The 20,075-nt window shown below is 71.0% G+C and overlaps 1 protein-coding gene across 6 annotated transcripts in view; it reads left to right on the top strand.

The window, feature by feature from the left end:
• Nucleotides 1-20,075, top strand: part of SPEG (striated muscle enriched protein kinase) — a 35,117-nt gene that overhangs the window by 13,276 nt on the left and 1,766 nt on the right. For all 6 annotated transcript variants that reach the window (XM_080600580.1, XM_080600585.1, XM_080600584.1 and 3 more), the window contains 36 exons: nucleotides 350-1,827; nucleotides 2,181-2,324; nucleotides 2,865-3,047; nucleotides 4,702-4,913; nucleotides 5,086-5,174; nucleotides 5,374-5,555; nucleotides 7,638-7,898; nucleotides 8,794-8,952; nucleotides 9,034-9,223; nucleotides 9,335-9,564; nucleotides 9,656-9,775; nucleotides 9,911-10,015; nucleotides 10,099-10,305; nucleotides 10,439-10,562; nucleotides 10,691-10,863; nucleotides 11,578-11,690; nucleotides 11,883-12,051; nucleotides 12,141-12,234; nucleotides 12,360-12,560; nucleotides 12,689-12,749; nucleotides 12,942-13,019; nucleotides 13,138-13,310; nucleotides 13,402-13,428; nucleotides 13,613-13,765; nucleotides 14,124-14,166; nucleotides 14,261-14,329; nucleotides 14,425-16,666; nucleotides 16,754-16,900; nucleotides 16,980-17,096; nucleotides 17,180-17,347; nucleotides 17,641-17,763; nucleotides 17,965-18,129; nucleotides 18,317-18,944; nucleotides 19,029-19,268; nucleotides 19,351-19,574; nucleotides 19,844-19,919. In XM_080600580.1, the coding sequence (XP_080456706.1) occupies nucleotides 350-1,827; nucleotides 2,181-2,324; nucleotides 2,865-3,047; nucleotides 4,702-4,913; nucleotides 5,086-5,174; nucleotides 5,374-5,555; nucleotides 7,638-7,898; nucleotides 8,794-8,952; nucleotides 9,034-9,223; nucleotides 9,335-9,564; nucleotides 9,656-9,775; nucleotides 9,911-10,015; nucleotides 10,099-10,305; nucleotides 10,439-10,562; nucleotides 10,691-10,863; nucleotides 11,578-11,690; nucleotides 11,883-12,051; nucleotides 12,141-12,234; nucleotides 12,360-12,560; nucleotides 12,689-12,749; nucleotides 12,942-13,019; nucleotides 13,138-13,310; nucleotides 13,402-13,428; nucleotides 13,613-13,765; nucleotides 14,124-14,166; nucleotides 14,261-14,329; nucleotides 14,425-16,666; nucleotides 16,754-16,900; nucleotides 16,980-17,096; nucleotides 17,180-17,347; nucleotides 17,641-17,763; nucleotides 17,965-18,129; nucleotides 18,317-18,944; nucleotides 19,029-19,268; nucleotides 19,351-19,574; nucleotides 19,844-19,919 (9,168 nt within the window). The remainder of the gene's footprint in view (nucleotides 1-349; nucleotides 1,828-2,180; nucleotides 2,325-2,864; nucleotides 3,048-4,701; nucleotides 4,914-5,085; nucleotides 5,175-5,373; nucleotides 5,556-7,637; nucleotides 7,899-8,793; nucleotides 8,953-9,033; nucleotides 9,224-9,334; nucleotides 9,565-9,655; nucleotides 9,776-9,910; nucleotides 10,016-10,098; nucleotides 10,306-10,438; nucleotides 10,563-10,690; nucleotides 10,864-11,577; nucleotides 11,691-11,882; nucleotides 12,052-12,140; nucleotides 12,235-12,359; nucleotides 12,561-12,688; nucleotides 12,750-12,941; nucleotides 13,020-13,137; nucleotides 13,311-13,401; nucleotides 13,429-13,612; nucleotides 13,766-14,123; nucleotides 14,167-14,260; nucleotides 14,330-14,424; nucleotides 16,667-16,753; nucleotides 16,901-16,979; nucleotides 17,097-17,179; nucleotides 17,348-17,640; nucleotides 17,764-17,964; nucleotides 18,130-18,316; nucleotides 18,945-19,028; nucleotides 19,269-19,350; nucleotides 19,575-19,843; nucleotides 19,920-20,075) is intronic.

The raw sequence follows: 20,075 nt of genomic DNA, 5'->3' as shown, positions 1-20,075 counted from the left end.
CAAACTGGGCTGTACCTGTCTGCCCGGTGCCCCAGTCCTGGCTGCACGGCAGCACTGGGGAGGGGGCTGGCTGGGTACCCCGGTGTCACAGCCCCAAGTGTCGCTGTCCCACAGGGGTGTCCCTGGGGAAGGGGGCCCCCGACAATAAAGGCACTGCTGGGTTACATCAGCAAGCCAGCTCCCGGTGATCTTCGGGTGGCTGGATCCTCTTGCCATGGCCCCTTGAGGGTTCTGGGGCTGCCCTGGCCACCCGCCCCATAGGGTGCTGTGGACTGGGCTGGGACCCCTGATGCAGCACGGAGACGAGGACGGGCTCTGACCCGCTCTCCCCTGTCCTCTCCCCTTGCAGCAGCATCCCCCAGGGGGGCTACCGGAGGGATGACCCCCACAGCGGCCCCGTCTCTCCGAAGCCCGGCGCTGAGCCCCCGCGGTCCCCCGCTGCCCTGCCGCTGACCACCAAGCCACCCATCATCCGCTCGCCATCACCTCGACCCGGCGCGTGCCCGCTGCCGCCCTCCGGAGCCACCCCCCAGCCGGCCGCCCGCAGCCCCGGCGTCCCCTCCTGCACGCCCGTCACCCCCCGCAAGAAGTCCTCGGTGCCGACCGAGTACCAGGACACTGTCCCCGAGGAGTACGAGGAGAAGATCAAGAAGCCCAAGTCCTCGGGGTACTCGCAGGGCAGCACGCAGGACTCCCGTCCCCCGACGCCCATGAGCGACGCGTCCGGCCGCGTCTCCGTCCGGGCGTCGCCCAAGCTGGTGCGCGCCGGCTCCAGGATCTTCGAGCGGCTGCAGTACTTCGAGGAGCGCCGGAGGAGCCTGGAGCAGGCGGACAGCCCCTTCCCCGCCCGGCCCTGGCTGCCCCTGCGCAAGACGCGCTCCTTCGACCAGCCCGGCTCGGAGACGCGGCGGCCGGGCACGCCGGGGGGCTGGCGGGACGAGGCGGGGGGCAGCAGCGCGGCGAGCCGGCGCCTGGCCTTCCGGCAGAAAGCCGCCTCCTTCGACGAGCGGGGCAAATTCGCCGGGCGCGTGCAGGACATCGAGCACAAGTTCTCGGAGGAGCTGACCCGCATCAAGAGGACGGTGTCCAAGCAGCAGCTGCGGCGCTCGCAGGAGCTGGGCAAAGCCCGGGCGCCCTCGCCCCAGCCGGCCAGCGAGCCCCCCGCCGCCCGCGCCCCCCGCACCCCCTCCTTGCCAAGCACCGGCGGGCGCAAGGTGCAGCCGCCCAGGGCCTCTCCAGCAGCGGAGAGCACGCACGTCATCCAGCACCTGGCCCTCTCCAGCGTGGCGCTGGTGGGGCCCAACGGGGAGCCGGAGCCGGGGGGGCAGCGGGGGCGGAAAGCCCTGGCGCGGGGCGGCGTGGCAGAGGAGGCGAGGAAGGGTGCGCAGCAAGAAGGCATTGGGGAAGTGAGGAAGAAGGAGCAGTGGCCGTTGGCACAAGCCACCCCGCAGGGGCGGACAGCCCTGTCCCAAGGGGGTGCCGCCGAAGGGACCCCGTGCCCGGACGGGGGCCCTGCCGGTGCAGCCAGGGCCCCCGGGGCGGCGAGCGAGGGCCTGGCCGCCAGGCTGGCCGTGCCCCACGGGCTGTACCGGAGGCCGGAGGCGCCCACGGAGGTGCGGTTCCTGCCCTGGGCGAAGCCGGGGATGGAGCAGGAGGCCCGGCTGGAGAGGAGCTGGGCAGGGCAGCACGGCGCAGGCAAGGAGGCAGAGAGAAGGCAGACGAAAGTGGCGGAGAAGAAAGAGAGCGTTCGGACAGCAGCTCAGGAGTGCAGGAGCACGCGGAGCAAGGGGAAGGGGCGCCGAGCCCGGCCCACCTCTCCAGAGCTAGGTAGGGCATGGCTTACGGCCCTCCTGCGGGCACAGCGATGTCCCTGAGCGGGGTGCGGGACCCCAACCTGCCCCGGGGGGGGCATGGGGGCTGGGGAGCACCGAGATGGGATGGGGGGGCACAGCGTGATCTGGGGGCTTTGGCAACAAGTTGGGCCTTGGGGTCGCGATGCTTGCTGATGCCTCTGTCCCTCCTACCCAGCAGGGGAAGGTGCCGGGGGGGGGGGCTCTGTAACCCTCCTGCTTCTGCACCCCGCTGTCACCTGGGGACGGGCAGAGGGCTGCAGCGCTGCGCGGCACAGGACGTGCCTGCTGCTCCCCCTCACAGCCACGGGGCCGTCTCTCCCTGTGCAGAGTCCTCCGACGACTCCTACGTCTCGGCGGGTGAGGACCCCCTGGAAGCGCCCGTCTTCGAGATCCCCATCCAGGACACGGCGGTGGCCGTGGGGGCGGAGGTGCTGCTCAAGTGCATCGTCACGGCCAACCCCCAGCCAGAAGGTGAGCGGCCCCGGGGCTCGGGAGCATGACGGGCTCTGGCACAGCCACCCCCCGGCGTGTCCTTGTCCCTTGGGGCCGCCCAAGCTGGGTGGCGTGGGGCTGGCAGAGCTGTGGCTGTGCTCCTCAGGGAGATGCCGTGCCCACCTCGGGAGCATCCCCAGGCAGGAATAAAAAGGGTGGGGGCACCGCATGCCAGGGCAGGGTGCGGAGGGCAGGGTGTGGGCAAAGCGTCTGCGATCCCCCGCATGGGGCTGGGCTGTGGGGAGAGAGGGCGAAGGCACCAGGCACAGCACAATCGGCAGAGATGGGGAACGAGCAATGTGGCTCTGGTTCCCTCCTCCGTCCTCCACTGGAGGGCAGGAGGATGCCAGGAACCAGAGAGGGGCCAGCCCCGCTCCCATCAGGGGCCGTGGGGACATGGGGCTGCTGCCCATGGCAAAGTGTTCCCCAGGCCGGGCAGGGACCCCACGCTGACCACCGGGGCTAGCGGGGGCTCTCCTGCCCCGGGACGGTCCGGAGTGACCCCGCGTCTGCCCGCAGTGTCCTGGAGGAAGGACGGGGTGCCGCTGCGGAGCAGCACGGCGCGGCCCATCAAGGCGGAGGGCGAGCGTCACACCTTGCTGGTGCGGAGCGCGCGGGTGGCCGACGCCGGGCTCTACACGGTGACCGCGGCCAACGAGGTGGGCGCCACGTGCTGCAGTGCCATCCTCAGCGTGCGGCCCGGTGAGTGCCGGCGGCCGGCCCGGAGGCAGCGGGGGACGGTGGGAGGGCCGGCGCGGCGGCAGGCAGGCTGGCTGCCAGCTCGGCCGCTGCTGTCACTGGGAAGAAACCGGCTTCCTTACCCTACAAGGCTCGGTCTGAACCAAAGCAGCTGACGCGCTGCCGGGATCCTGCCGTGGGGGGAGCGGGGTCAGGCTCTGAGCATCCCTCAGCGCCCAGCAAGCGGCCCAGCGGCTGGCGCCCCCCCCCCCCCCAGCCTGCCCTGGCTGCGGGGGCACCCCAGCTTGCCATTTGTGGGGACACCCTTGCCTCCCACCCCAGGGGACGCCCAGCGCACCCTGCACCCCTCCATCCACGGACACCCGTCCCACGCATCCCCAGGGCTCTCCCCACCCCGACGTTTCCCCGGGGGGAGCGCGCAGAGCCCCGCAGCCGCCCCGGGGGCCGGCAGAGCCCCGTGCGCCCCGGTGCCGCCCCGTGCGCCCCGGTGCCGCGCCCCGCACCCCGGGGCGCCCTGCCCGCCGCCGGGGCTTCGTGCCCCTGCCCCCGGCAGGGAAGGGGCCGGCAGCCCCCGGCCCGGCTCTGAGCCCTCCCCCGCGCTGCTGGCCCAGCCCCGGGGGCCGGGCGGTGGCGGCAGCGGGCCCGGGGCGGCGCTCGGCCGGGGAGGGCGCAGCGGCTCCGGGCTGGACGCGCGCCCGGCGCCGCCGCCGCCGCCGCACCGGCCCCGGTCCCGGCAACGGCAGCGGCCGTTCCGCGGCGCGGTTCGCTCCGGCTCGGGGCGGGGGCTGCCGGGGTCGCCCCCCCTCCGTCCCCATCCCCCGGTGAGTGCGGGGGGCACCGGGGGGCTGCGGGCGGAGGGGCGGCAGGGAGCCCGGCGCCGCCTGGGTGGGGGGGGGGGGGGGGGAGGGAGCCGGGGGGTGCCCCCCCTCTTCCCCCGGCTGTCCGCCCTGGTGCTGCCCGGGGGCATCGCGGGGGCCGGGGGGGGCCGAGCCCTCGTCGTGCACCGGGCAGCCCGCCCGCCTCCCCGCTTGGGCAGCGCCGTAAGGGGATCCGCTGCTGGCTGGGGGGGGGGGGGGGCAGTGGGGAGGGCTGAGGCACCCGGGCTGGAGGGGGGCCAGCCCCCCCACCTCGGGCAGGGCTCTGCACGCTCACCCCCGGCCGCTCGCGCCCGGCTCCGCACGCATCTCGCCCCCCTCCCCGCTTTTCCACCCCCCCGTTGTGGCCCCACAGCCCCCCTGCCACCCACGGGGGCTCGCTGCGATGCCGGGTGCGGGCCCCCCAGGCTGGGCTGCGAGGGGAGCGCAGCTGCAATGTCACCTTCAGCCCTCCGCCGGCTCGGGGCAGGGGCAGCCATTCCGGGAATCCGGGCGGCTTAAGGATGGGAGCGTGGCCTGCTGCGTAAGAGCCACTTGAGCCCTGCTGTCGCCTTGCGGGATATCGCGTCCCCTTATCGGCCCCGTGGCGTGTTTCGCACCCCCTCCCCCTGCACAGCCCGGCACCCCTTCGCTGCCAGCCGCCGTGCCTCTGCCCCACGGGATGAGCAGCGGGGCCGGTTTTCCCAGGCACCCCAGGGGCGCAGGGTGGTGGGAGGGGGGCCCCGAGCCCCCTGCCCGGCTCTGGCTGCTGCCAGCTCCTTACCCGGCCTCTCCTGCGCTAGCCCCCGCTGTGGAGCGGCATGGGAACTTGGCACCCCCCCTCGGCCAGGCCAGCCCCATCACGTCGGACGAGGAGTACCTGAGCCCGCTGGAGGAGTTCCCCGAGGCCGGGACGCCCCAGCACCGACCGGCCATGAAGCTGCAGCCTCGAGCGGAGCACGGGGCTGCCCACGGCTCCCCGGAGAGCAGCTTCAAGGCTGCGCCCACCTTTGAGGTGAGCTGACGCCCCGCCCCCCGGGACCTGGCAGAGGGGGAGCCGTGACCCGTGGCCGCAGCCCTGAGGGGCTGCCCGTGTTTTGGGGGACGCGTGGCCCCGGGTGCGGTGGTGGGGACACGTGGCCCTGGGGTGGCGGGTGCCGGCTGCTCCCTGACCCCCGCTTCCCCAGGTGGCCCTGTCGGACCAGTCGGTGCTGGAGGGGCAGGATGTCAGCATGAGCGTCCGCGTCCGCGGGGAGCCCAAGCCCATCATTTACTGGTGAGTCCCGGTGCTCGCTGGGTCACAGCAGGGCAGGGAAGGAGGGGACAGGCACGGGGACCTCCTCGTTTGGGGCCTGCCAGCTCAGAGCGGCACCAAGGCGGGGAGCTCTGCCTCTGAGCAGGGACTGGGGTAGAGGAGAGGGGGCTCTCTGCGGGGCCAGGCGTGACCGTGCCGCTGTGCTCGTGTCCCTGCGCAGGCTGCGGAACCGGCAGCCGGTGAAGTACGGCCGGCGGCACCACGCGGAGGAGGCGGAGGGGGCCCGGGGGCTCTTCACGCTGCACATCCTGGCGGCGGAGCGCACCGACACCGGCTTCTACACCTGCAAGGCTGTCAACGAGTACGGCACCAAGCAGTGCGAGGCCAAGCTGGAGGTCAGAGGTAAAGCTCCCTGAGCGCGTCCCCATGGGACTGGCCGGCTCCGGCACCCTGCATGAGCTGGGCGGGGAAGGGGCCGCTGCAGACCCCTTCTCGGCGGTGCTGCTTCTCACCCCTTCCTGCCGCAGAGCAGGCGGGCGTGAGCCCGGAGCAGGAAGGGCCCGGCAGGGCCATGGACCTGCATGCCTGGCCCTGCATAAGGTGGCAGGGAGGGGACGCGGAGCAGCAGTGGCTTGGCCGTGCTGCCCGCAGAGCCCATCCCCGCTGCAGGAGACGGGCTGTCCCCCTGCCCCATCCAGATGTGCGGCCCCACAGCATGGGTCCCGCTGCCTAGCTGTGCCGGGGTCCCCGGCCTGACCCAGAGTCTGCTGCTCCCCCAGCCCAGCTTCATCTATGTCCCCCTGTCCCGCAGGCACCCCTGCTGGGGCTGGGTGCTGGCTCTGGCTGCGCAGGGAGGGCTTATGCCCTCGGTGGCCCTGCAGGGGACATCTGCCCCCAGCACACCCACAGCTCCCTCCCTCCCTGCCTGCAAGCTGTGCCCAGCCAGCCGGCAGCTTGGAGAGGTCTCCTCCCTGCTTGTTCCCAGCCCAGAGCAGGTCCCACGTTAGCCTGGGTGCCCGGGGCTGGGCTGTGTCTCCGCAGCCCTGCTGTGGGCTCAGCATCCTCCTAGATCCCCTAAAACGTGCGCGCAAACGGGGCAGGTGGCTGGGGACCACGTGCCAGGAAGGAAGGAGCCCGCGGGGACGAGCGATGCTGCCTCCTTTCTCTTGCCCTTTGCTTGTGTGCCCTGCTCCCCCCAGCCCTCCCTGCTGACGGCTGCCTGAGCCCCCCGGGCTGTCCCCACCCCGCCCCAGCCTTCGCTGCACTGCTTGTGTCCTGCCAGACCCTGCTCCAGCCTCCGGCAAAGCGCAGCGGCGCGGGGGCGGCCGCGGGAGCCGGGCACGTGCCCGACGGACGGATGGGCACCGGGCTCAGCGTGGCCCACGTCCGTGCCCGGGGCACGCGGCGCTGCGTGCCGGCGTGCGCTCACACCCCTCGCGCGTGCACGCCCCTCGTGTGCGTGCCGGCCCCGTCTCCGCTGCACTAACCCTTCCGCTTGCTGACTGCGGTTTTTGTCTGTACGCAGGGGGAGTACGATAAGGGGGTGCATCTCTCAGAGCCGTGGCCGCGGGGCTCTTAGTTGGACACCTCTTAGGCAGTGGACCTCACCTTGTGTTATTACCTTCTGCTCCATCCGCCGCCTCGTCCTGGACGCACCGCGGGGACGCGCGGGCCCTCGACGGCGGGCGCGGGCGCGTTGGATGGCCGGGGGAGGCGGCGCCGAGGCCGAGCAGCGGGCGGGGGGAGAAGGGGGGGGAACGGCGGGGTAGCGCCAGGAGGCACCCCCTCAGCCGGGCCAGGGCGGCCGTACGATGCTGTCTTGTCTCTCGCTCCGTCCGTTTGTCTGTGTCTGTGTGTCCTGCTGCTCCTCTCCTCGCCGCCCAGGGGACGGGGAGCGGGGAGCCCGGCCCCGCCGTTGGCTCGGCTTCCATAGGGAAGGGGACGTGGTGCAGTGGGGGCTCCACAGCGGTCACCTGGGAACGTGGGGAACGAGGGACCCGGGGACCCCCGCGCCGGGGCGGGGGCTGGTGGCACAGAAGTCCCTCGCAGCCCGGCCACGTCCCCGGGGTCCGCCCGGCTCCTGGCCGCAGAGGCAGCCCCGGCTTGGGTCTCTTCTCCCTGGGGAGGGCTCGGCGGGGGGTGGGCTGCGAGGCCGTGACCCTTTTTGTAGCTCTAATAAAATCTGTTTGGTAAAGCGCTGTGTGGTGTGTTCCTGGCACGGACACCTCCCCTCACCCCCACACCCCCCCGGCCCCCCACCCCGGCTCAGCTCCGCTTTCCACATCTTGCCCCCACCTCCTCCCCGCTGCACCCCCCTGCCTGCGCCCTGCGCACCCGCCCGCAGCGCCGGGCCCCCTCCCCGCATGCCCCTGCCCCGCACGGCCCCCTCCCCGCCACCTCCCATGGTTGCTTTTCAGTTGCTGAGACGCGTCTCTCTCTCTCTCTCTCTCTCTTTCTCTCTCTTTCTCCCCCCTTCCCGGGCAGCTCGCCCCGAGTGCCAGTCCCTGGCCGTGGTGGTTCCCCTGCAGGACGTGGTGGTCGGGGCGGGGGAGCTGGCGCTCTTTGAGTGCCTGGTGGCTGGCCCGCCAGACATGGACGTGGACTGGTTGTCGCGGGGCCGGCTGCTCCAGCCCGCCCTGCTCAAATGCAAGATGCACTTTGACGGGCGCAAGTGCAAGCTGCTGCTCACCTCCGTGCACGAGGACGACAGCGGCATCTACACCTGCAAGCTCAGCACGGCCAAAGGTAAGCGGCGGGCACGCAGCCCCCCCCGGGGGTCTCGCTCGGGGTCCGGCCCTGGCGTGGTGGTCGATGAGGCTGGCACCCCTGGGGCTTGGGGCTTCAGGGTCCCCTCAGCGTGGCTGTGAGTGCTGGAGGGGGTGTGGGGATAGAGAGGGACGTCTGCCCCCCGTAGCTGGTGTGTGCCATTCCCTGGGCTCCCTGTGGAAGCTCTGGCACCCAGGGAGACGTGTTTGTACCTCGGCTGTACCACGCACCCTGAGCTGCCTGCCTTCATCCCGGCTGTCCTCAGCCCAGCTGGCTCCAGAGCCTCTGGGCACCCAGCTCCAGTTACCAACATGTCCCTGCTGGCCTGGCGGGGGCAATGGGCAGGGGCGAGGGTGGCCTGCCCTCTCCCCACAAGCTGGCAGCTGGGGAGGGGCAGCAGCATCCAGCCTCCTGCATGCTGCCCTGCCCTGTGCCTCCGACATCGCCCTGTGTGCCCTTCATCGGGCAGGGACATCCCTGTCCCGTTCCCCTCCCGGGCTGGGCGAAGACCCCGTCAGTGCAAAGGGGTCCCTGCCACAACCACCCCACCTGGAGCGTTGCACCCGCACTGAGCCCCATGGCGCTGTGCTGGCACTGCCTGCTTCAGCGTCACCGCCCTGTCCCCAGGGCTGCGACCCCGTGCCCCAGGGGAGGACAGGGCACCCCCTCACCCCTCCAGCAGCCAGCATCTCTTGTTTGAGGGGAGGGAAGAGGCACCCCCCTGCCAGCAGAGCACCATCCCTGCGCACGGGTACCTTGGTCACCCTGCAGCACCCTGGGGTGACACACCGCGTCCTGCCCTGCCCCTGCAGCCCCGCATGTGGCTGTCCCCCCGCATCCACCTGGGGCTCAGCCCTGCCCGCTCTCCTTGCAGATGAGCTGACCTGCAGCGCCCGGCTGACGGTGAAGCCCTCGGTGCAGCCGCTCTTCACCCGCAAGCTGGAGGACGTGGATGTGGTGGAAGGGCGGACGGCACGCTTCGACTGCATGGTCAGCGGGACGCCCCCACCGGCGGTCACCTGGACCCACTTCGGTAACCCCCACGCCCACGGCCCCCCCCTGGAGCCCCCGATGGCACAGGGCTGGGAATGCCGAGGGCCGTGTCTCTGCGCAGGCCAGCCGGTACAGGAAGGGGAGAACGTGAGGATCCAGCAGGACGGGGGGCTGCACTCCCTGGTCATTGTGCACGTGGGCAGTGAGGACGAGGGGCACTACGTGGTGACCGCCAGGAATGCCCACGGCCACGTGGAGTGCTCCGCCGAGCTCTACGTGGAGGAGCCACGGCCGTCTGCTGCCTCCCAGATGTAAGATGGGTGTCCCCCTGCTCGCTGCCCCCTGGGATTTGGGGGGTCCCTCCCCTGGGGCCGGGCTGGGGGCACCGTGCTCCCGTGGTGAGCACGTGTGGGTGGTCGCAGCTCCAAGCTGGAGAAGATGCCGTCCATCCCGGAGGAACCGGAGCAGGCGGAGACCGAGGCGGAGTGCTTCACCATGCCCGACTTCCTGAAGCCTCTGCACAACCTGGAGGTGGTGGAGTCGAAGGAGGCGGTGCTGGAGTGCCAGGTGGCCGGGCTGCCCTACCCCTCCATCACCTGGTTCCACAACGGCACCCGCATCGACAGCACCGACGACCGCAAGATGATGCAGTGTAGGGCCCCCGCCCTCCCCGCGGCACCGGGGGCTCCAGGAAGGGAGCTCGGCATGGCGCTGCTGACGGGCTCTTACCCCTGTCCCCACAGACAAGGACATCCATCGCCTGGTGTTCACGGCCGTCAGCCACACGCATGCCGGCGTCTACAAAAGCGTCATTGCCAACAAAGTCGGGAAGGCCACCTGCTACGCACACCTCTACGTCACGGGTAGGTGACAGATGGGGCTCGGCGTCCCCGCAGCACGGTGCCGGGGTGGCAGGGCACAGGACCACAGGGAAGTTCAGCTGGTGGTTTGTGGGGGGCTCCCGGGGGCTCACGCCGCTCCCCACCTCTCCCATGCAGACGTGGTGCCCACGCCCCCCGACGGGCCCCCCACGGTGGCCTTGGTGACCGGCCGGGCCATCACGCTGACGTGGAACAAGCCCAAGTGGCTGGACACTGCCATAGGTGAGGGGGCCGGGGGCGGGCAGGGGGTGGGCAGCAGCGTGGTGGGGTGCCAGGGGCTCTGCACTGACCCTGTCCCCACGCAGACCCCAGCTCGGTGACCTACGTGGTGCAAATGCAAGTGCTGGGCACAACGCAGTGGGTGGTGCTGGTGAGCGGCGTGCGGGACACCACCTACACGGTGCACGGGCTCACCAAGGGGGCCCAGTACCTCTTCCGTGTCATCACCTCCACCCCCAAGACCAACAGCAAGCCCTCCCCGCTCGTGGGGCCCGTGCAGCTCCTGGATCGGGGTGAGAGGGGCAGCGGGGCGAGGGTGGGGTGCTGGGGTGGGACGTGGGGGGTCTGCGTGCCCGGCGGCATGGCGAGCTGCCCGGGGCTGGGTGACGCGGGGTGCTGAGGTGGTGGTGACGATGCACGTGGCAGGTCCCTACCTGGAGGAGGCCCCGGTCATCCTGGACAAGCCGGACGTGGTGTACGTGGTGGAGGGCCAGCCGGCCTCCATCACCATCACCATCAACCACGTGGAGGCCACCGTCACCTGGAAGAGGTAGGTGGGACGTGGTGCGGTGCCCCACACCCGGCCTCACCCCTGGGGCTGGGCACGCACCCCAGGGCGACGCGCAGAGCTTGTGGGGTGCCATGGGGCAGCCACAGGCTGACGGCGTGTGCCCGCAGGGGCGGGCAGGTGCTGGGGGAGCAGGACGGCACGTGCGAGGTGACGATGCCGGACGACGACCAGCACTGCCTGCGGCTGCTGCGCGTGGGCCGGGGGGCCGCGGGGCCGCTGGCCTGCGAGGTGAGCAACCGCCACGGCTCTGCCCGCTGCACCCTCCGCCTCCGCCTCGCAGGTAGGTGCCCCCGCGCCGGGGGGCCGTGCCCCTCTGCCATGGGGGGCATCGCCCTACGGTGCCCCGAGGCCGTGTGCCGTGGGGGTGGCGTTGACCCATAGGGTGGCACTGCCCCCACGGCGCGCCGTGGCTGTGTGCCGTGGGGACACTGCCCCAGAGCACGGCATTGCTCATCCGTGCTCCATACGTGTATGTCACCCTGTAGGGCTGAAGGCCCTCAAACCATGGTACCCACCATTGGTACTACCACTGCTAGTGCTGCCTGGCGTCCTACACCTCTGTCTGACCTGGGCAGAGGTGTCCTGTGTGCCCCATGAGTGTGTGCACGGGGTGGCACTGCGCTGTGGGTGGCACTGCGCCATGGGTGCACCGTCCCATCGCTCCCCTTGGCCACGTGCTATGGGTGGCACTGCTGCATGGTGCCCCATTCCTGTCTGTAACGGGTTGCACTGCCCTGCAGTGCCCCACACCCATGTGTAACGAGGAGATGCAGCCCCACTCTGCCCCATGTCTGCTGAGTGGCACTGCCCCACGGCGCCCTGTTTCCATCACGTTGTCACAGCCCTGTGGCACTCCATGTCCCCATGCCATGGGCTGGCACTTGCTCTCAGTGCCCCATAGCTGGATGCCATGGGGCGGTCCCCCACAGCTCCCCATGCCCACGGCAGGGGGATGGCACTGCCCCATGGTGCCCCACGCCCCATTTCTTGGCAGAGGCGCCGCGCTTTGAGTCCATCATGGAGGACATCGATGCCCAGGAAGGGGAGACGCCGCGCTTCGCCGTGGTGGTGGAGGGGAAGCCGCTGCCGGACATCATGTGGTACAAGGTGGGATGGGACCCCGCCACCTCCTCCCGACCCCCAGACCGACGCTCCATGCTCCCCTCCACTGCCTCGGGGTCCCCGCGCTGGGGCTTTGGCTTTGTGTCACCCCAACTGATGCAGGGTGCTGCATCCGTGCCGGTGCTGGGAGCTGGTGGGGGACGGCAGGGGCCCCCCTGACGCCCGCTGCGCCCCCAGGACGGGGAGCTGCTGGAGGAGAGCAGCCACCTGAGCTTTGTCTACGAGGACAACGAGTGCTCCCTGGTGGTGCTGGGCGCCGCCGAGCCCGACAGCGGGGTCTACACCTGCACAGCCAGGAACCTGGCCGGGGAGGTGTCCTGCAAGGCGGAGCTGGTGGTGCGCTCAGGTACGGCCGCCCGGCCCCCACCCTGCCCAGCCCCACGGGGCAGCCCCCGGCCCCCTGCTGCCCCCCCCCAGCACCTCTCCTTCCCCCAGCCCAGCCCGCGGCCGATGCCAGCATGGAGGAGGATGCGCTGCACAAGGCGCGACGCCTGACCGACTACTACGACGTGCACGAGGAGATCGGGAGGTACGGGGCCACCGGGTCCTCCAAGGGTGGTCCTGGGGCAGCTCCCCACAGACCCAAGTGCCTGCAGGGACGGGGGTGTCTCCAGCTGCCCTGCCAGCCCCTTTCCATCCCTCCCCATGTCGCAGGGGGGCTTTCTCCTACCTGCGGAGAGTGACGGAGAAGAGCAGCCGGCTGGACTTCGCCGCCAAGTTCGTCCCCGGCAGGACCAAGGCCAAGCAGTCGGCACACCGGGAGCTGCACATCCTCTCGCAGCTGGACCACGAGCGCATCGTCTTCTTCCACGACGCCTTCGAGAAGAAGAACGCCGTCATCATGGTGATGGAGCTGTATCCTCCGGGACTGCGTGGCCTGGGGGCCAGGGGAGGGCTGGGGGACATGGGTGGGCAGGGTGGGTGCATGAGAGCGGGGTGCCGAGGGGGGTACCACGTTCCTGTGCTCCTTGACCAGCGCCCAGCTGTGCCGAGGACGAGCTACTGGACAGGATGGCGAGGAAGCCCTCGGTGTGCGAGTCTGAGGTGGGTGAGCCCTGGTAGGGCAAAGCCATGGGGTGGAGAGGGTGGCTGGGGACGTGGGGGGCCCAGGGACATTGCATCATGCCCAAAGGGGGGTGACAGCCCTCTTCTTCCTCCGCCTGGTCCCACGTGGGGCTGAGGGGACCACAGTGGTCCCCTGGGTGCCATCCCCACCCCGCCTCTGGCCTCTCGCAGGTCCGCTCCTACATGCGGCAGATCCTGGAGGGGATCTGCTACCTGCACCAGCACCATGTCCTGCACCTGGACATCAAAGTGAGTGCTCCCCCCACGGCCCCGGTCCCTGCTCGGGGAGTGCCCCGTGTCCTGCCCTGCCTCTGCCCAGCCCGGGAGCCCCCCGCCAAGCTCCCGCCCGCCCCGCGCTGTCCTGTAGCCAGAAAACCTCCTGATGGCGGATTCGAGCAGCGAGCAGGTCCGCATCTGCGACTTCGGCAACGCGCAGGAGCTGACGCCCGACGAGCCGCAGTACTGCAAGTACGGCACCCCCGAGTTCGTGGGCCCCGAGATCGTCAACCAGAGCCCCGTCTCCAGCGTCACCGATGTCTGGTAAGGGCAGCCCCCTGCCCGGGTGCACCCCGGCGTCCCCACCGTGCCGGGGGGCTCGGGCTGTGCAGTGACCCCCCTCTCCTCTCCGCAGGCCTGTGGGGGTCATTGCCTACCTGTGGTAAGTGCCCTGCCGTATCGCCATGGAAGGGGCCCCATTTCTGCCCCCTTTCCAGCTGGGGCCATGCTCAGCTCCTCCCCAGGTGCTCCTGCCCTGTGGCACTGGGGCTGTGGTCTGTCCCTCAGTCCCCAGGGCTTGCCGTGCGGCTCCCCCATGTCCCAGTGACCGTGTCCCCCCCTCGCAGCCTCACAGGGATCTCCCCCTTCGTGGGCGAGAACGACAAGACGACGCTGATGAACATCCGCAACTACAACGTGGCCTTCGAGGAGAGGATGTTCCAGGGGCTCACCCGGGAGGCCAAGGGTTTTGTCATCAAAGTGCTGGTCAACGACAGGCTGTGAGTGCCACGGGGTCCTCCTGGGGGCACGGCACTGGCTGTGTGCCCCATACCCGTGTTCCTGGGTGGTGACGGGTGCCTGGGGGTTCAGGGCACCCCGGATCAGCAGGTGGGTCCTGCTGGGGCCGGACAAAGTCCCTGTGTCCCTGCTGAAGGTGATGCCCTCCCTCTCCATCCTGCCACCCCATGGCATGAGCCTGGTGCTCCAGGGAGCCTGGTGGTGGTGGTGGGTGCACGGCTGGATACAGGCAGGCTGGGTGCACGGCTCTGCACCCCAGGGTGCTGGGGTGAGGGGGCAGCACGGGATGCCAAAACACCCTGGCCAGGGCAGTCCTCACCTGGTGGTGCTGCTTCACAGGAGACCCAACGCGGAGCAGACCCTGGAGCACCCATGGTTCAAGGTGAGTCTGGGCAGGGAGCAGCACCTGGGGGCAGCAGGGCCCCTCAGAGCTCGGTGCGGGGCCCGTGTGACGCTGCTGTCCCCTCTCCCCACAGACGCTGGCCAAGGGGAAGGTCATCAGCACCGACCACCTGAAGCTCTTCCTCTCCCGTCGGAAATGGCAGGTGAAGGCAGGAGCCGGGGCGGGAGGCTGGGTGCTGGGCTGTATGGTGCTGTGCCGCCCAGCCGGGCCTGATCCAGCCCTGTCCGTGTGCTGCAGCGCTCGCAGATCAGCTACAAGTGCAACATGGTGCTGCGTCCCATCCCGGAGCTGCTGGAGGACACCTCCAACCACCTCTCCATCGCCGTGCCCCGGCACCTCAAGGAGTCCCCGGCGCTGTCGTCCTCCTCGGACTCCGATGACCTGGACGAGCTGCCCTTCATCCCCATGCCGCACCAGGTGGAGTTCTCCGGCTCCCGCATGTCCCTCAACGAGATCCCCACGGATGACGAGGCACTGGGGCCGCTCGAGGGCCCGAGGCAGGAGGTGGCCGTGCCAGGGGACGGCTCCGCCATGGAGTGGCAAAGCGAGGGCGCGGGGAAGCCCGGGGTGGCCCTGGGGAAGAGGCCGAGGGCCGCAGGGCCGCGGCGGCCGTACGCGGAGGCAGAGGCACCCGGCTCCTCCGACGAGGAAGCCCCCGAGGCCCAGAAGCGGACGGAGTACCCCCGCAAAGCCATGAGGAAGGGCTCCAGCCTGGAGTCCCCGGAGAGCGCCCGCAGGGGCGAGCTGAAGCGGGGCAGCTCGGCCGACAGCGCCCTGCTGCTAGGGCAGCCCCCAGGGGCCGAGGAGGGGGCCGAGGCGGGCCGGGAGCCCCGCCGAGCCCTGGCCAAGGCGGCCTCCATGGAGCTGCCGCGGCGCCGGGGGGGCGAGGAGGAGCATGCCCAGCGCCTGGAGCTGATGCGCCAGCGCCTGCTGCGGGGCGGTCCCGCCGACGGCAAGGTCAGCGGCTTGCGGGGTCCCCTCCTGGAGACGCTGGGGGTCAGCCCCGACAAGAAGGGGCTGCGGCCGCCCCGCATGGAGCAGCTGGCGCCGGCGGGGCCAAGGCTGGTGCGGGCAGCCTCCAGCGAGGCCGCCTCGTCGCAGCTTCTGCCTCCTGAGCGCGTCCTGCAGAAGAGCAGCTCCTTCAGCCAGGGCGACGCCGAGCCCGTCGTCCGGCACCGCCGCTCCGGCGCGCCCCTGGAGATCCCGGTGGCCCACGCGGAGGCCCAGCGACTCAAGGAGTCCCCGTCGCTCTCAGCGCTCTCTGACGCCCGGCCCCAGGCGCTGGAGGCCACCTTACCCAGGCCCCCCACGGCCAAGGCTGCCCAAGAGAAGAGGCGAGTCCCCGAGGAGCGGGGCCAGCCCCCCGCCAAAGCAGCCACCACCACTGCAGGGAAGAAGCCAGCAGCCGCAGGGCAGGAGGAGAAGGCGACCACCAAGGCCGAAACCACCAGAGCCGGTGGGGCAGCTGGGGAGGGGGCTGCCAGGGCGAGAGCAGCCACCCCACAGCAGCCCGCAGTCCCTGGTGCCCGGGCCCCCAAGACGTCCTCCTACGCTGAGGTCATGCAAGCCATGGGAGCCACGCAAGGTGGGGAGCCGGCCACCGAGGACGCCCCGCAGCCCCCAGCCGCTGACCCTGCCCCTGCCCCTGTCGAGCCCCCCGCGCCGGCACCGGCGGAGAAGAAGGAGCTGAAGGCCAGCGGCTCCTCCAGCTCCCTGCTCATCGAGGACATCGACTCGGAGGAGGTCTTCGAGGCCAAGTTCAAGCGGAGCCGCGAGTCGTCGCTCAGCCGCGGGCTGAAGCTCCTCACCCGCTCCCGCTCTGAGGACCGGCACTTGGCCAGCCCCGCGGCCCACGACGAGGGCATCTACCGGCCCACACCGGCTGGCGTGCCCCTGGAGCTGCGCAGGAGCCAGCCTGACGGCTTGGCGGAGAAGTCCAAGTCCAGCGGCTTGGTGGAGAAGTCCAAGTCCGTGCAGGACCTGCACGAGGTGCAGAAGGACAGCGGCTTCCTCCGCAGGATGTCCGTGCTCCTCAAGCGCACGCCGCCTGCCGAGAGGAGGAAGAGCAAGGGGGAGGAAGGGGGCGGCGAGACCCCGACCCGCGGGCGCCGCTTCTCCTGGAGCCTGGGCCTGGGCAGCTCCAAGGAGCGGAGGGACTCGGAGAGCCTCAAGTCGGAGCCGGGGGGCGGCGGGGAGAGCGAGTCGCCGGTGGTGGCGGTGCGCAGGAAGATCAGCGCCACCATGGAGCGCGTGTCCTCGCGGCTCCGCAGCCTGTCGGACGAGCGGCCGGAGGACGAGGAGCCGGGGGAGCCCGGGCAGCGGCGGCCCTCCCTGCTGCGCCGCTCCATTTCGGAGGGCGACAGCCTGCGGCGGGTGGGCGTCGCGGCGCAGGACCAGGTGGGCCCACCCCCGGCACCGGCGCCCTCCTCCGAGTCCCTGCGCTCGGAGGGCAGCACCCGCTCCTCCGCCTCCGCCAAAGGTGAGCTGGGGGCTGACGGCACCGCCGGGGCAGCCCGGGCTGTCCCCAGACCCCCGTCTGAGCCGCCCCCCGTCCACATCCCCGCAGGTGAGGGGCAGAAGCGGTCACGCTGGGAGCGCTGGGGGCTGTCCCGGGCTAAGAAGGAGAAGATGGCCTCGCAGCCCAGCATCCCCTCCAGCCTGCTGCGGGAGGAGGGCTCGGCGGCCGGCCGGCAGCACGCGCCCAGCGAGTCGGGTAGGCACGGCCGGGGTGCAGGGTGCTCGGGTCCCCCCTCTGGCACCCCCCCGTCCTTACCCTGCCCTCCGCCCTGCAGACTTCCCCCCCGTTTTCCACATCAAGCTGAAGGACCAGGTGCTGCTGGAGGGCGACGCGCTGACCCTCTGCTGCCTGCCCGCCGGCAGCCCGACCCCCAGGATCGTCTGGATGAAAGGTGGGGGGCTGCTGCCGGGGCTGCCGGGCCGGTGGGTGCCGGGGGAGCTGCGGCGGCATCGCTCTCCTCTGCTCCCCCGGCAGACAAGCGCTCGCTGCAGCCGGACAACGCGCTGAGCATCGTCTCCTGCAAGGACGGCCGCCAGATGCTCACCATCTCCAAGGTCTCCAGGAAGGATGCGGGGCTGTATGAGTGCGCAGCCGCCAACACCCTGGGCACAGCCATCAGCTCCTGCACGCTGGCTGTGGCACGTAAGGATGCGGGGGGGACCTCGGGGGACAGAGGCGCTGCCCTGCAGGGACAGAGCATGCACCAGGCACTGGGGATTGCCTGCTCCGGTTGCTGGGGGCTGGCTCTGGCAGGAGGGACGCGCTTGGGCACTGCTGCTCGCCTGGTGGCACAGCCCTGGGGCTGGGGATCCACTGGGGCAGGGCACTTGATCGCTGCTCTCCACATCCCCACCTGGGGCTTTCGAGAGGGGCAGGCTGCTGTTGCACAGGCATCTCCCCGTGGGTCCCAGCCTGCCCTGTCTGTCCGCCGGCAGGGCTCCCCGGGCGGCCGGGCACCCCGGAGATCGCCCAGAAGTACAAGAACACGGTGCTGGTGCTGTGGAAGCCCGCAGAGAGCAAAGCCCCCTGCACCTACACGCTGGAGTGCCGGCTGGAGGGTATGTGGCCAGTAAAAGCGTGGCCACCAGCCGGCCACCCCCCCACGCTGCTTGGGGACACCCCCTGGCTGGGCTACAACCCTTGCCCTTGCATGGATGGGTGCTGGTGGCCTGGGGAAGTGTCCTGGGGGGGCGGGGGGGACAGGATGCTGCGCCCTGCCTCTCAGCTCCCTGAGCCTCACCATGCCTCCGTGCCGGCAGGGGAGCACGAGTGGAAGCTGGTCAGCACCGGCATCGCCGACTGCTACTTCAACGTGACGGAGCTGCCCCCCGGCAGCGCCCCCAAGTTTCGGGTGGCCTGCGTCAACAAGGCCGGGCAGGGGCCCTTCAGCACCCCGTTGGGCAAGGTGCACCTGGAGGCAGCAGGTGAGCGAAAGCCCTTCCTGCAGGGCGGCACCCACGGCGAGCTCAGGGATGTGGGGCCGGGTGTGGGGCTGCAGCCTCTGCTGCTCCGGGGGTTCCTGGTCCTGGGGGATCTTCCCCCGAGGGCTTCAGACCGGGGGATGCTGCCTGCACCCCCCTCCTGGCTCACAGCTCCCCTTCCTCCCCGCAGATTCCCGAGCTGCCCCGGCCAAGGACGTCACCATCCCTGTCCCCGACAAGGTGGCCTCCAGCCGCTCGACCCAGACCCCCCAGGCACAGCTGGAGCCCCCGGCCGCGGGGCTGCCCCCCACCACGCCGCCCCGCAAGCACAAGGCAGCGCTGCAGAAGCCCGAGCGGCCACCACAGGCTGGCGTCCCCGGGGGGCCGCGGCCAGACCCCGAGCTGCCACCCAACATCACCGTCTGCGAGCCCCCAGAGCTGGTGTTCACCCCCCCTCGGACTGCCGCCGTGCCCCAGGCCAGCTCCCCTGCCCGGGGCTCCCCCACCGCTCCCACGGACACATCCGCCCCCACCTCGCCCACCCAGGGCTCCCCCCAGCCCCAGGCACCCTCCCCATCCAAATCCACCCCCATTCCCCCGGCGTCGACCACCTCCAACGCTGCTCCCCCCAAGAAGATGCCCCCCTACATGGTCACCTCCTTCGTCTCCATGCCCCCCACCTCGCCCCCTGCCCAAGAGGCCCCCACCTCTGCCCTGTCCTCCAAGGAGCCCCCGGCTGACAGCAGGGCCCCGGACGGCACGGCGCTGCGGCAGGGCATCCCCCAGAAGCCGTACACCTTCCTGGACGAGAAGGCGAGGTGAGGAAGGGCGGGATGGGGTGCTGTGTCGGGGTGACCCCAAAACATCCCGCCCGGGGGGCTGAGCATTGCCCTGTGCTGCAGGGGCCGCTTCGGGGTGATCCGGCTGTGCAAGGAGAACGCCACGGGGAAGCACTTCATAGCCAAGATCGTGCCCTACGAGGCGGAGAGGAAGCAGAGCGTGCTGCAGGAGTACGAGATCCTGAAGGCGCTGCACCACGAGCGCATCATGGCCCTGCACGAGGCGTACATCACCCCCCGCTACCTGGTGCTCATCTGCGAGAACTGCGCCGGCAAGGAAATCCTCTACAGCATCGTGGACAGGTCCCGGCAGGCGGGCGGGCAGGGGGGGGCGCTGGGGTTTGGGGAGCAGCGTGGGGACCCCGCTCACGTCCCCCACCCGCAGGTTTCGCTACTCGGAGGACGACGTGGTGAGCTACGTGCTGCAGCTGCTGCAGGGCCTCGAGTACCTGCACGGCCGCCGCATCGTGCACCTCGACATCAAGCCCGACAACGTTGTCGTCTCGGGCATGAACGCCCTCAAGATCATTGATTTCGGCAGCGCCCAGACCTACAACCCCCTGGTGCTGCGGCAGCTGGGCCGGCGCGTGGGCACGCTGGAGTACATGTGTGAGTGGGGCAGGGGGACGGGGCACAGGGATGGGGCGCAGTGAGCCCCAGGTGGGCACGGGCTGGGGGGCTGGGGGGTTCTTGGGGAGGCTGGGGTGTCTTTGGGGTGCTGGGGAGTGTCTATTTTTTTTTTTTAGGGTTGCTGGGCACTGTTGGGGTATGGGGGTGCTGGAGGGTGAAAGATGGGGTGCTGGGGATGCCGGGGGTGCTGTGCATTGGGGGCGCTGGGCTGGCCACCCCGTGCGCATGCCAGATTTGCTCCCTTGCAGCACCGGAGGTGGTGAAGGGCGACCCGGTGGGCTCTGCCGCAGATGTCTGGGGTGTCGGCGTCCTCACGTACATCATGTAAGAGAAGGGGGCCGTGGGCACGAGCACCTGAGGTGTGACGAGCAGGGCTCGGTGCCATGGGGGACACCGGGCTGCGGGGGGTGCTGCAGCCCCACAGACCCTGCCCGACTGGACCCCCTGTGGGGGTGTGTGGGTGCGGGGTGCCCTCCCACG

This window comes from Anser brachyrhynchus (assembly GCF_964034855.1).
Source record: "Anser brachyrhynchus genome assembly, chromosome: 7".
Lineage (NCBI taxonomy): Eukaryota > Metazoa > Chordata > Aves > Anseriformes > Anatidae > Anser > Anser brachyrhynchus.
Note: the sequence above shows the minus strand (reverse complement) of the source record. Positions and strands in the feature narration are given on the sequence as shown.